This window comes from Lithobates pipiens, unplaced genomic scaffold, assembly GCF_037356315.1.
Source record: "Lithobates pipiens isolate NorthernLeopardFrog02 unplaced genomic scaffold, aLitPip1_a1.2 Scaffold_10, whole genome shotgun sequence".
NCBI classification, from domain to species: Eukaryota; Metazoa; Chordata; class Amphibia; order Anura; family Ranidae; genus Lithobates; species Lithobates pipiens.
This window is the reverse complement of record NW_027507686.1, coordinates 25,784,070-25,799,623: the sequence shown is the minus strand read 5'-3', so window position 1 is coordinate 25,799,623 and position 15,554 is coordinate 25,784,070. Positions and strand designations below refer to the sequence as shown.

General features: G+C 46.4%; 1 protein-coding gene across 1 annotated transcript in view; it reads right to left on the bottom strand.

Moving 5' to 3' along the window:
• Positions 1–15,554, bottom strand: part of LOC143941436 (uncharacterized) — a gene marked incomplete in the record, with an annotated part of 69,624 nt that overhangs the window by 6,203 nt on the left and 47,867 nt on the right. The window contains 3 exon segments of the mRNA XM_077463337.1: positions 1,518–1,573; positions 6,931–7,046; positions 8,068–8,175. Of these exon segments, the coding sequence (XP_077319463.1) occupies positions 1,518–1,573; positions 6,931–7,046; positions 8,068–8,175 (280 nt within the window).

Genomic DNA, 15,554 nt, shown 5'->3' with positions numbered 1-15,554 from the left:
GGTCTGTATCATTTCTCATTTTATCTACCCATGTCTGCCTACGTCATCCATTATTCTACCTATCCATGTCCCTCAGTCTGTCATCTGTCACTTTATCCATTTGTGCCAGTTTGCGTCATCCATCTGTTTATCCATGACTGTCTTCCTGCATTATTAATCATTCTATCCATCCATGTCTGTCATCTGTCACTTTATCCATGTGTGCTAGTTTATGTCATCCATCTATCATCAATCTGTTTATTAATGACTGTTTTATTGTATTATTAATCATTCTATCCATGTCTGTCAGCCTGTGTCATTCAGATTATTCAGAATGTGGCATTTATTACTTTGCCTATCTATATCTCTCAGTTTGAATCATCTATCACTTTACTCAACTGTCTCTCATCTGTCACTCTGCCTATTCATGTCTCTAGGTTTGTGTCATCTGTCACGCTGTCCATTCATGTCTCTAGGTTTGTGTCATCTGTCACTCTGTCCATTCATGTCTCTAGGTTTGTGTCATCTGTCACTCTGTCCATTCATGTGTCGAGGTTTGTGTCATCTATCACTCTGTCCATTCATGTTTCTAGGTTTATGTCATCTGTTACGTTGTCCATTCATGTCTCTAGGTTTGTGTCATCTATCACTCTGCCTATTCATGTCTCTAGGTTTGTGTCATCGGTCACGCTGTCCATTCATGTCTCTAGGTTTGTGTCATCTATCACTCTGTCCATTCATGTTTCTAGGTTTGTGTCATCTGTCACTCTGTCCATTCATGTCTCTAGGTTTGTGTCATCTGTCACTCTGTCCATTCATGTCTCTAGGTTTGTGTCATCTGTCACTCTGTCCATTCATGTGTCGAGGTTTGTGTCATCTATCACTCTGTCCATTCATGTTTCTAGGTTTGGTCATCTGTCACTCTGTCCATTCATGTCTCTAGGTTTGGTCATCTGTCACTCTGTCCATTCATGTTTCTAGGTTTGGTCATCTGTCACTCTGTCCATTCATGTTTCTAGGTTTGGTCATCTGTCACTCTGTCCATTCATGTCTCTAGGTTTGGTCATCTGTCACTCTGTCCATTCATGTCTCTAGGTTTGGTCATCTGTCACTCTGTCCATTCATGTTTCTAGGTTTGGTCATCTGTCACTCTGTCCATTCATGTCTCTAGGTTTGGTCATCTGTCACTCTGTCCATTCATGTTTCTAGGTTTGGTCATCTGTCACTCTGTCCATTCATGTCTCTAGGTTTGTGTCATCTATCACTCTGTCCATTCATGTTTCTAGGTTTGTGTCATCTATCACTCTGTCCATTCATGTTTCTAGGTTTGGTCATCTGTCACTCTGTCCATTCATGTCTCTAGGTTTGGTCATCTGTCACTCTGTCCATTCATGTCTCTAGGTTTGTGTCATCTGTCACTTTATCCACCCATGGTTCTCAATTTGTGTCAATTGTCATTCTTTCTATCCATGTCCATAGATTTGTGTCATTTGTCACTTCATCCATGTCTCTCTTCCTGCTCATACCATTTCACATACCTCAAACACCATCAAAAACATGATATATCGGTGGAATTCTGCCCAGTTTCTGAGACCTAAACAATTAAGAACATAACGTTACATTACTAATTCTAGGAAATATCGCATTTATTCTGCCACTTTACTATGCATGGTGTTCCTCCTAGTATGTAGGATAATTCCACTCCAAATTAAAATTGCATTTTATTTTTGGGGGACCTCAATGGCCACACCAACCCAACAGAACTCTATTATCCAAAATGATGTCCATAATAATGTGTCACTCTCTATAATATCTCTATAATAAGCACTTCCTAGACAGACCAGCTGTGAGAGTGATAGTCTATGATGTTATAGGGGATGAAGATATGAATTACTACAGGGAAATCTCCCCATTGTGGGAGGGGCAGAGACACAAACTACTGTGGGGAAATCTCCCCATTGTGGGAGGGGCAGAGACACAAACTACTGTGGGGAAATCTCCCTATTGTGGGAGGGGCAGAGACACAATCACTGTGGGGAAATCTCCTCATTGGGGGAGGGGCAGAGACACAAACTCCTGCAGGGAAATCTCCTCATTGTGGGAGGGGCAGAGACACAAACTACTGGGGGAAATCTCACCATTGTGGGAGGGGCAGAGACACAAACTTCTGCAGGGAAATCTCACGATTGTGGGAGGGGCAGAGACACAAACTTATGCAGGGAAATCTCACCATTATGGGAGGGGCAGAGACAAACTTCTGCAGGGAAATCTCATCATTGTGGGAGGAGCAGACACACAAACTACTGGGGGAAATCTCACCCTTGTGGGAGGAGCAGACACAAACTACTGGGGGAAATCTCACCCTTGTGGGAGGAGCAGACACAAACTACTGGGGGAAATCTCACCATTGTGGGAGGGGCAGAGACACAAACTACTGGGGGAAATCTCACCCTTGTGGGAGGAGCAGACACAAACTACTGGGGGAAATCTCACCCTTGTGGGAGGGGCAGAGACACAAACTACTGGGGGAAATCTCACCCTTGTGGGAGGAGCAGACACAAACTACTGGGGGAAATCTCACCATTGTGGGAGGGGCAGAGACACAAACTACTGGGGGAAATCTCACCCTTGTGGGAGGAGCAGACACAAACTACTGGGGGAAATCTCACCATTGTGGGAGGGGCGGAGACACAAACTACTGGGGGAAATCTCACCATTGTGGGAGGGGCGGAGACACAAACTAGACATGTGCAATTTGTTATTTGGTTATTTGTTATTGAAAGGTATTAAATGGAGAGTATAGCCTCATGTAAGACTTATGATTCAAAAATAATAAAGTACCATCATCTAGATTGATATATAGAAAAAGGGAATGAGGGTGGAAAAAATAGGGCAGTTGCTGAAGCTGACCATATGTTTATTCTCAGGCTCAAAAAATGTGATGGACTGTCTCTGTACTAATAACAAACAATATAGATAATATAAAAAATTATTTATTACATATAAAAGAGAAAACACACTTGGCACATAAAAACAAATTTTTTTAGAAGGAATTATATTTCAAGAAACAGATACTTAGGGTTCCCCCAAAGAAGGTATCTGTTGATGGAGTAATTCTTGGAAGTGACTTTTCCTCTACTAGTTTTGCGGTGTTGTTATCGCTTGTTCAGGAGGAGTATTCTATAAAATAGATGTAGCGGCCATAATCTGTTGCAGAGCGGCCATGACTGAATGGGCTTACCGGTTACCTTCTCTTGGCCTGCTCCTCCACATCTAGGGGTTCCCAGGGTTGATACCCAATGACTTGTACACCTACACAGATAAAGTCCTTTCAAAAAGGTTTTATTTTGCAGTAGAACTTTCACATAACACAGTCTCTTAGGGAACAGAGGGCACGGGTGAAGAACTCGGGTACCTTGAACTACAGGTTTAACAAGTCTCTACTTCCACCCAAAGAGTAGCCACTCGCAGCTGGGTACTTCAAGGCTGAACAGACCTCTAACCAGAGATCATGGCAGTCAGCACATTGACTCAAAACTTGAACAAATAACTAAGGGCAAACGGGAACCTTTTTCCTCAGTACCTGGAACGTTTTCCCGTCTCCTTTATGGTACTGGAAATGTGTGAATTAGTCAATGTCCTTCCCAACTCAGTAACCAGGCACTTCTCAGGATGCCACTTGCCGGCCCTCCTCCGAAGAGTCCTCCCCCGGTCACTTCCACGAGCTGCGGTGTCCCTCCAAGCTGGGAGCACACCCGGACACCCTAAATCCTCCCTCATTTACAGCGCCTCGGACCAGCCGGTTCCAAGACTTGGGAACAGACGGATTCCTACCCCAGACCAGGCAGTTCTATCAGGGTCTCTCGAACAACTCCGGAACCCCGGACACGTGACCCACACCCATTTAAGTACCCCCTCCCAGACTCCTCAGTGGCACCGGCACTCCCGCTGATTGGCTCTGAGAGGGCCGATACCCAAACATCCAACCAGGCCTGGTTCTGGCCTGTCATGTGCACCTCACCGTCCACATGACCAGGCAGAACCTTCAAACATAGCCTGGCCAGACTGGTGTTAAGGCCAACCTACATAATTAACCCTCAGAACCTTTACTGTTCTGAGGCCAAAAACTAAATTTACAGGCCAGTGACATTTCATCCCAAATGTCATCCGCTACATAGATATTTAAGTAAGGCACAAGTCAAATGCGTTACATTCATGTTATTGAAATGTGTTTCATTTCATTTTGTTTATTCGTTTTATAACAAATTCCAAATTTTCAGAACAATTCAAATTCGGATCATTCTAAAAATGGTCGACCGATTCTAATTCTGCGTGAAGAATAGCTGGTTGTTAAGGAGTGGGACGGGAAGCTTCCCCCACTGACAGATAAATGTAAACATAAGAATGGCGGCAATGAAAAATGCAGAAAGAAAACAGCGTGGGTTCCCCACCCCATCCATACCTGGCCCTTTGGATCTGGTATGGATTTTAAGGAGAAGTCCACGCCAATTTTTTTTTTTTTTTTTAGAAAAAGGCGTGGCGTCCCCCTGAAAAAAATCCATACCAGACTCTTATCCAAGCATGCAGCCTGGCAGGCCAGGAAAGGGGGGTGCAAGCGAAGCCCCCTCCCCCGAATGATACCAGGCCACGTGTCCTTAAATGTGCTTGTGCAGGGATGGTCCTGCCCAGTGGCGTAACTAGAACCTTCAGGGCCCCGATGCAAGAAACCATGAAGGGCCCCCCTGAACCCAAGCCAGGGCCCTTCCCTCCGAGTCCGGCGGTGGAACTCCAGGGCGTGGTCACAGGTATGACCTTTGTGAGCCCTGTGGTTCCACCACTGGCATCAGTAGTTTTTTTTTCTTTTCTCCAGGGCAGATGAAGTTACTGCCCCCAGGTGAGAAGGGGTCCCTGTCCCCAGGGGAGATGGGGGTCCCTGTCCCCACGTGAGAAGGGGCCCCTGTCCCCAGGGGGAGATGGAGGGAGTATGTGTGTGGGGGTCCTCTCACTCACCATGACCAAGCTGCAGGCTGCGCACTCACCCATGTTGGCCTGGGCTCCATCTAGTGTGCTGGACGGGTGATCAGCATATCTCCCAGAAAGACCTTTCATCATCTGTGTATGACGGGGGAGGAGGGGGTCTGGCAGACAAGCCTGCAGTGTCCTCCGGGAGCCGGCTCTCATAGGGCTGCACTGCATCTGGGGGCTTAAAGTTTGTTTACCCGGAAGAAGTATGCAGTGCAGTGTGGGCCGGACTCGGGGGGGGGGGGGGGCGGGACTCTGGGGAGAACAGACATCGGACTGAGCGGCAATGCATGGAGCAGGAGAGGGGTACTCTGAGGAGCCGGCCGAGGACACAGGCCATGCGGGGAATGCACAACTAAAGAGCAGACAGTGCGATAGTCGAGCATGGAGCTCTGCTAGTCACCCTCCACCTCCAGCCACCCGTGTGCATGGTGCACTGGTACCCCTAGCTGCCTATGCTGCTGCCGGCCATATTTAGAGGGAGCTGCATGGGCCCCCTGCAGCACAGGGCCCAGTTGCGGTCGCGACTGCTGCACCCCCTATAGTTACGCCCCTGGTCCTGCCTCCTTGTGACATCGACCCAGCATGCCCCGCTCAATGATGTCACAAGGGGGCGGGTTCAGCCAGTGACGTCATTGGCAGCCCCGCCCCTTAGTTATTTAAGAACTGTCAGACAGCGGGAACCTTCCACGGGTGAAGAACTGTTTTTGTTTTGACTTCTTCAGGCTGGTGGTAGCGGTGGGCATCTTGATCGGTTTAGACATTAATGGCTGTGTGTTGAGTTATTTTGAGGGGACAGCAAATTTACACTGTTATACAAGCTGTACACTCACTACTTTACATTGTGGCAAAGTGTCATTTCTTCAGTGTTGTCACATGAAAAGATAGAATAAAATATTTACAAAAATGGGAGGATTGCACTGACTTTTGTGTGATACTCTGTGTGTGTGTGTATATGTGTATATATATATATATATATATATATATATATATATATATACACATGTGTGTTTGAGCTTTGGGGTGCACACCGAATAATGCATATATATGTATAGCGGTAGGGCAATGGACAGTGTTGGTAGAGCAGTGGACGATGTTAGTAGGGCAGAGATTAGTGTCAGTAGTTTATTATTATGTCTTTTATATTATTGCATTTTTATAATTTTCTATTTATTTTTACCATATTTTTATATTATTGTTTTTTTACATTTTTTTTTAGGAGCCCCTGTGGGGCTAAACAGACCCCTGATGCCTCACTTTTGAGACAGTGAAAGGGATTGAGGACAGAGATTCCCCAGTCCCTTTCTCTGCAGCTAAGTAGCAGGAGAAATCTGCCCAGCACAGGTTCATTAGGGTGTGCCCAGGCACCCCTGGCACACTCTGCATGCACACCTATGAAAGGGATACAGTACAGTCACAATAAAACCAAAAAAAAAAAAAAAAAAGAGGGCCAAGTGTATAAGAGCTTACAATCTAATGGAATAGAATGGTGAAGTATTTTGCAGGCAGAACTTATGCCGCGTACACATGACCGGACTTTCCAGCAGATTAGGTCCGACGGTCTTCCTGAAGGACTTTCCAAATGAACGGACTAGGCCACACATGAACGGACTAAGTCACTTCGAAAGTCCGTTCATTTTGAACGTGATGACATAAGACGGGACTAAAATAGGAAGTTCAATAGCCAGTAGCTAATAGCTTCCCTTGCGTCATATTTGGTCTGTCGGACCAGCACACAGACGAACGGTTTTCCCGATAGCAATTGAGTCCGTCGGACAGATTTAAAACATGTTCTATTTCTAGGTCCATCTGATTTTTTTAATGAAAAAAAATTGGATTAGCCCACACACGATTGGATTGTCTGACGGACTGATTCCGTCTGACCCAGTCTGCCGGAAAGTCCGGTGGTGTGTGTGCGGCATAACTCACCATATGAACGATTGCGAAGTCCTTCCATTTTAAGTGTCTTCCTCTCCTGGCCTTCAATCTCCACATTTATATCATAGTCGCCCCACTGCTCAAAACGGAAATGTTCTTTACTAGATCTGGAAGAGAATTTATTTATCTTTTTATCTTTTCTTTTATTTATTTAACTTTTTTTTATTTGTCTTCAGTGGACTGGATAAAGATTACAATATTTGTCTTTTTTTTTTTGTATCAATGTCCCTGTTAGGAAAACTTATCTTGACGTCCGGTCCCGTGACACAAGGCAAACAAGCAAGGTCAACATATAACTAAAATGTATTGCTGCTTTCTGTGTTTACTCATTCCAAGAACACTTAGGAGTCAATTTATAAAAAAAAAAATTAGCAAGTGCACTTTGAAGTGCAGTGACAGTAGATCTGAGGGGTAGATCTGAAATGAGGGGAAGCTCTGCTGATTTTATCATCCAATCATGTGCAAGCTAAGATACAGTTTTTTTTTATTTTCCTTGCATGTCCCCCTCAGCGACTTTACATTCAATTGCACTTGTAGTACAAAGTGGATTTGCCTTTAGTAAATAACCCACATTGCAGTGATTATTCACGGCGGCTGTGCTAATGCAAATTTTTTATAAATATCCGCCCCCCCATTATTTTTTATGACCACTTCAGTTGGCAGCCACATTAGCGTGAAGTCAAATAAAGTGTAGGTAGACCCTAAAAATTATCTCCTTTTATTTGTTCTCTTTTGTACTGGCAAATATAACATTTAAAGCATTTTGGTACATCTGTGCCAAAAAAAATAAAAAATACCTGTTGACTCTGCCAGAAATAATTTTCACTGATATCTTCCTGTGCCGCACTATTATCAATTATATTATCCCTAGCTATCTCGGTGGACTACAAAACACCTCCCCTTTATAGTATAGAGAAGAGTGGTGGGTGTTCTGTAGTCCTAACACACATCTTGTTCTAGAATGACAAACTCTATCCTCCAATGAGTGTTGTCACTCTAGGACAAGAAGGGTGTTACTGGAAGGGTCATCCGGTGAAATTAAAAAGGGAAAAAAAAAACTATAAAAAAAACTGCACGGTGCTGCTGTGCACAGGTCAATTCTTTGGGCGATTATATGAGTGGACTTACCTCAATATCGCCGGCAAACGATTTATGTCCTCCAGGGCCATGCTGTCTGTGATAGCACTGGGGTGTAGCCCCAATCCAAAGTCAAAAAGCTTGGATTTGGGAGACCAGCTGCAAAGAAGAAACATTTTGTAAAGGGTTAAATCTTCTGTATTTAAAGCTGATTAATAATAATAATAATAATAATAGTTATAAACTATTACATTATAGATATTAATATTTCCTTTCAAATTTGGCTGTTAGTGAATATAAAAAATTATTAACCATTATTATAGTTTTTATTATTATTATTTATTAATAATAAATAATAATAATAATAATCTATATTAATAGTTATAAACGATTAAAATGATGGGTATTGGAATTTCCTTTCAAATTTGGCTGCCTGTTAGTGAATATAATGAATACGAAATTTATTAAAATTTATGAATTTTCGAAATAACAAATACCACATCTATACGAATGGAACATACCGAATTATAGTTTATCCAAATCTACGAATTACCAAAATAACGAATACCACATCTATATGAATGGAACGTACCCAATTAGATTTTTTTTAGAATTTACAAATTACTGAAATATCAAATACCGCATCCATACAAATGGAATGTACCGAATTCAAATTTTTTCGAATTACCGAAATAACGAATACCGCATCTATACGAATGGAACGTACTGAATTAGAACTTTTCCGAATTTTGATCATAACGAATTATCCAAAAAATGAAAACAAAAAAACCCTGAATAAAACGAAAAAAAAGCAAACAATTTTTTTGGCAGTGCACATGTCTACTAAGCACTAGTGATGGCCGAACGGTTCGCCCGGCGGTCGTTTCGCGGCGAATTTCCGACATTCGCGGTCCGCACGTTCGAACGCCTTTTTCCGTCGTTCGCCGCGGCGGACTTACGTGTTTAATGTATACAAGAACTTTAACCTTTGGTGACACGTTTATCATGTGATACAGGACAGCCAATTGAGACATGACAGCACATGGACACTTGTACATTCCCCCTAACCTATAAATACACCCGATCCGGTGGCCATTTTACATTCTTTCTTCTGTTAAGATAGGGACAGGTTCCTGTGTGGAGTAGGGAGAGATAAACCACTAGCTATTTGGTACACAAAAGTTCTTTTCAGGACTGGTATAGGTGTTAGGTGTTGATAGGTTTGCTGTGCTGCTGATTCTTGCAGCAGCCTGAGTGTCTTTTGTTAGTTTAGAGAAAGGGAAAGGACGGTGTATGCTACAGGGACAGCCAGATTAGTCTTTCATCATCATCATCATCATCATCATCATTAGCTGTTACTATCAAGGTCCACAAAAGAGCTGTTCCAGTAACCACTAATCGTTCTCTTTTTTTGCCAATTTGTATAGGGACAGGAAGGAAGCAGTGTTGTCAGGCAGTGAGGGTAATTTTAAAGACTTGCTGTTATTATTAGTTCCACAAAGGTTCTTTTCAGGACTGGTATCAGTGGTACAGTAATAGGCTTGTACATGTATAATATTCTTTCTTCCAAATATAGAAAGGATATTATACTTGACTGCTGCCCTTCTGCTGCAGTCTGCTAAACATTCACAACTCACTTGTTCCACAAAAGTTCTTATAAGGACTGGTAACTTGGTATAGGGTGCTACGGTACATAGGCTTGAGTGCGGTACAGTCTGCTGTTCTGTAAGGACCGCTATCGGTCCACAATAGATAGGGTTGACGTGCACCACTGCTGACCGCTGCCCTATACTGCAGCAGTCCTTCAGCGGTATAGGGACTGACGTACAGTCTGCTAATCACTAACACACAACCTGCTTGTTCCACAAAAGTTCTTATAAGGACTGGTAACTTGGTATAGGGTGCTACGGTACATAGGCTTGAGTGCGGTACAGTCTGCTGTTCTGTAAGGACCGCTATCGGTCCACAATAGATAGGGTTGACGTGCACCACTGCTGACCGCTGCCCTATACTGCAGCAGTCCTTCAGCGGTATAGGGACTGACGTACAGTCTGCTAAACACTAACACACAACCTGCTTGGTCCACAAAAGTTCTTATAAGGACTGGTAACTTGGTATAGGGTGCTACGGTACATAGGCTTGAGTGCGGTACAGTCTGCTGTTCTGTAAGGACCGCTATCGGTCCACAATAGATAGGGTTGACGTGCACCACTGCTGACCGCTGCCCTATACTGCAGCAGTCCTTCAGCGGTATAGGGACTGACGTACAGTCTGCTAAACACTAATACACAACCTGCTTGGTCCACAAAAGTTCTTATAAGGACTGGTAACTTGGTATAGGGTGCTACGGTACATAGGCTTGAGTGCGGTACAGTCTGCTGTTCTGTAAGGACCGCTATCGGTCCACAATAGATAGGGTTGACGTGCACCACTGCTGACCGCTGCCCTATACTGCAGCAGTCCTTCAGCGGTATAGGGACTGACGTACAGTCTGCTAAACACTAATACACAACCTGCTTGGTCCACAAAAGTTCTTATAAGGACTGGTAACTTGGTATAGGGTGCTACGGTACATAGGCTTGAGTGCGGTACAGTCTGCTGTTCTGTAAGGACCGCTATCGGTCCACAATAGATAGGGTTGACGTGCACCACTGCTGACCGCTCACCTATACTGCAGCAGTCCTTCAGCGGTATAGGGACTGACGTACAGTCTGCTAATCACTAACACACAACCTGCTTGTTCCACAAAAGTTCTTATAAGGACTGGTAACTTGGTATAGGGTGCTACGGTACATAGGCTTGAGTGCGGTACAGTCTGCTGTTCTGTAAGGACCGCTATCGGTCCACAATAGATAGGGTTGACGTGCACCACTGCTGACCGCTGCCCTATACTGCAGCAGTCCTTCAGCGGTATAGGGACTGACGTACAGTCTGCTAAACACTAATACACAACCTGCTTGGTCCACAAAAGTTCTTATAAGGACTGGTAACTTGGTATAGGGTGCTACGGTACATAGGCTTGAGTGCGGTACAGTCTGCTGTTCTGTAAGGACCGCTATCGGTCCACAATAGATAGGGTTGACGTGCACCACTGCTGACCGCTGCCCTATACTGCAGCAGTCCTTCAGCGGTATAGGGACTGACGTACAGTCTGCTAAACACTAATACACAACCTGCTTGGTCCACAAAAGTTCTTATAAGGACTGGTAACTTGGTATAGGGTGCTACGGTACATAGGCTTGAGTGCGGTACAGTCTGCTGTTCTGTAAGGACCGCTATCGGTCCACAATAGATAGGGTTGACGTGCACCACTGCTGACCGCTCACCTATACTGCAGCAGTCCTTCAGCGGTATAGGGACTGACGTACAGTCTGCTAATCACTAACACACAACCTGCTTGTTCCACAAAAGTTCTTATAAGGACTGGTAACTTGGTATAGGGTGCTACGGTACATAGGCTTGAGTGCGGTACAGTCTGCTGTTCTGTAAGGACCGCTATCGGTCCACAATAGATAGGGTTGACGTGCACCACTGCTGACCGCTGCCCTATACTGCAGCAGTCCTTCAGCGGTATAGGGACTGACGTACAGTCTGCTAAACACTAATACACAACCTGCTTGGTCCACAAAAGTTCTTATAAGGACTGGTAACTTGGTATAGGGTGCTACGGTACATAGGCTTGAGTGCGGTACAGTCTGCTGTTCTGTAAGGACCGCTATCGGTCCACAATAGATAGGGTTGACGTGCACCACTGCTGACCGCTGCCCTATACTGCAGCAGTCCTTCAGCGGTATAGGGACTGACGTACAGTCTGCTAAACACTAATACACAACCTGCTTGGTCCACAAAAGTTCTTATAAGGACTGGTAACTTGGTATAGGGTGCTACGGTACATAGGCTTGAGTGCGGTACAGTCTGCTGTTCTGTAAGGACCGCTATAGGTCCACAATAGATAGGGTTGACGTGCACCACTGCTGACCGCTCACCTATACTGCAGCAGTCCTTCAGCGGTATAGGGACTAAGAGTTTTGTCACAGGGTCATTTAAAAAATGACATGCAGAGGAAGAGGCAGGCCCTTCCGCAGGGGTGGTAGGGGTAGGGCAGGAGCAACAGGCTTGAGCCAAAGTGGGAAGTTGCAGAAGGTGCGTTCAATTACTTTAAAGGATGCACCAGACTTGGTTGAGTGGCTCGCTCAGCCTTACTCTTCTGCACCCTCCTCATCCTCTCGATCTGCACCCTCTTCTTCACTCTCTGCTATGTGCACCCCCAAAGACACTACCACCAACAACACGACCACCACCACCACCACCACATACCTTCCGCTTGAGTCACTGGAATTATTTTCCGATCCATATCAAGAGGACATTTCTGATGCGCAGCCACTCTTGGTATTGGATCAGGAAGAGGAGGTAGCAACAAGCGCTACTCAGCAGTCTGACGCCAGTACCCAGATCAGCCCAAGGAGGAGGTTGGTCCCCGGTGTTGCTGCCTACTCTACTTATAGCGGTGGGGAAGGTGACGTTGATGATGACGTGTCTAGTGATGTCACGTGGGTGCCCACAAGAGAGGAAGAGGAGGGGAGTTCAGAGGGAGATATGGACCAGCAGATAGGGAGGAGAAGCAGCAATGACTTACATTGCACAGCAGGGACAAAGCAGACTGCAAATGTATCAGGAGCGAGTCATCGACCATGTACGGTCACATCTGGCGCTCCCAGGACACCGGCACATGGCTCCGCAGTGTGGGCTTTTTTTAACGTGTCCGCTGCTGACAATAGCGTTGCCATCTGCAATCTTTGCAGTCAACGCGTTAGTCGCGGTAAGCCCAATACTCACCTAGGGACGACCGCCTTAAGAAGGCACATGAGCAGCCATCACCGAGCCCAGTGGGAGCAACGGAACACACAAAGCCACACTGCAGGCTCTCACCGTCCAGCCTCGTCTTCTACTTCTCCTTCTCCTCTCTCCTCACAATTGTCCTCCACTCCACCTTCCATCACGCCAAGCTCACATTTTTCTGCAAAAAGGCAGGCTTCCGTGGGCCTAATGTTTGAGCGTAAAAAAATGATGACGCCGGATAACCCTCTTGCCCAACGGTTGGCGGCTGGCTTGTCAGAACTCATAGCCCGCCAACTACTGCCATATAAACTGGTGGACTCGGAGGCCTTTCGCAAATTTGTGGCCATTGGAACACCACAATGGAAGGTCCCAGGAAGGAAGTATTTCTCAGAGAAGGGCATCCCAGAGCTATATGGCCATGTTCAGCGGCAAGTGAATGTATCTCTGGCACACAGTGTCGGTGCCAAGATACATCTGACCACAGACACGTGGTCTAGCAAACACGGGCAGGGAAGGTATATCAGTTTTACTGCCCACTGGGTGAACCTTCTGACGGCCGTCAAGCATGTAACCCGTGGCACCCGTGTAGATTTGGTTTTACCGCCACGGATTGCATGCAGGCCTGACTCTTCTTCTCCTCCTCCTACTCCATCCTCCTCCCTCTCCTCCTCAGCTGCCTCCTCCTTTTCCGCTGCTAGCGTCTCTTCCACTGCACCGCCCAAGCTCCCCAGAACCTATTCCACATGCCAGGTGAGACGTTGCCATGCCGTGCTGCGTCTGTTGTGCCTGGAAGCAAAGAGCCACACTGGCCCGGCACTCCTTTCAGCTTTGCGTTCACAGGCAGATGAGTGGCTAACACCGCTCAATTTGACAGTTGGTAAAGTGGTGTGTGACAACGGTGCCAATCTGCTTAGCGCATTGAAACAGGGCAAAATCACGCACGTGCCGTGCATGGCACACGTCTTAAACTTGGTCGTGCAGCGATTCCTTGTCAAATACCCTGGGGTCCAGGACATCTTGCGGCAGGCAAGGAAAATCTCGGCCCATTTCAGAAGATCTTACACGGCCATGGCTCGCCTTGCTGACATTCAGCGGCGACACCATCTGCCGGTCAGACGTCTTATTTGCGATTGCCCGACGCGATGGAACTCAACCTTCTATATGCTTGATAGGCTGCTCCAGCAGAAACGTGCAGTTAACGTCTACCTGTATGAACTCTGCGAAAGAAACGGTTCTGGGGAGCTGGGTTTTTTTTCACCGCGCCAGTGGCTGCTCATGCGCGACACATGCAGACTTCTGCGGCCATTTGAGGAGATCACCAAACTGGTCAGTCGCAGCCATGGCGCCATCAGTGACATGGTACCTTATGCCTTCTTTCTGGAGCGTGCATTGCGTCGTGTCATTGATCAGGCTGTGGAGGAGCAGGAGCGGGAAGATGAGGAAGTCGCAATGCTGGATGAATTCCCAGGGGGGGCTACTCTATCTGAGACAAGTCAACAACAGGAGTCTGATGAGGAGTCAGAGGAGGATGGTGCCGGGGCGGATGAGCAGGAGCAAGAAGAGCATGCTTTAAACCTTTCTGGGATCCCTGTTGTGCGAGGATGGGGAGAGGAGAATGAAGAGGACGACATTATCCTGGATGATGAGCAGGAGCCAGGCCACCACACCGCTTCCACTTTAGTGCAAATGGGGGCCTTCATGCTCCAGTGTTTTAATAGGGACCCCCGTATAAAAAGCATGAGGGTCAAGGACCAGTACTGGGTGGCAACGTACTTAGACCCCCGGTACAAACACAAAATGGCGGAAATGTTACCGCCGTCGCAGAGGGCTGTCAGAATGCAGCACTTCCAGGCCTTGCTTCGAGAAATGCTGCATTCTGCTTTTGCGTGCGCTGGCAGAGGAGCAATTCCCACTCCCAGAGAAGGATTTGCGGGTACCAATCCAACAGCGCCTGCAAGAAGAGGCCGGTTTGAAGATGTGTTGGTGACTTCGGATATGAGGTCATTCTTTCAGCCGACCCATCGACAGGTGTCATCCGGATCCAGCATCAGGGAACGCCTAGACCGTCAGGTGTCCGACTACATTGGGTTAACGGCCGATGTGGACGCTCTGAGGAGTGATGAACCCCTAGACTACTGGGTGGGCAGGCTTGACCTCTGGCCAGAGCTTGCCCAATTTGCAATCGAACTGTTGGCTTGCCCCTCATCCAGTGTCCTGTCCGAAAGGACGTTCAGCGCAGCAGGGGGGATTGTGACCGATAAGCGTACTCGCCTAGCTCACCACAGTGTTAACTACCTCACATTTCTAAAAATGAATGAGGCATGGATCTCGGAGGAATTCAACACATGTGATCAGTAGACCATGTATATGTCTATAAACAATTTTTGGAATCAAGCACACAGACCTTCTTAATTCATTTGGCTCACTTCCCTGACCCAAAAAAGCACACCGTACTATATGCCCCTACCCTCCTCTTTGAAGAGGTTGAGCGGTGTCATATTTCTACTGGGGCTGCTTATTATGAGGGGTTCCCACCATCCCTGTGCTGTGCTGACTTCCTCCTGGGTGTTCTTATTATGAGGGGCTCCCACCATCCCTGTGCTGTGCTGACTTCCTCCTGGGGGTTCTTATTATGAGGGGATCACACCATCCCTGTGCTGTGCTGACTTCCTCCTGGGGCTGCTTACGGTGCTGCTGTC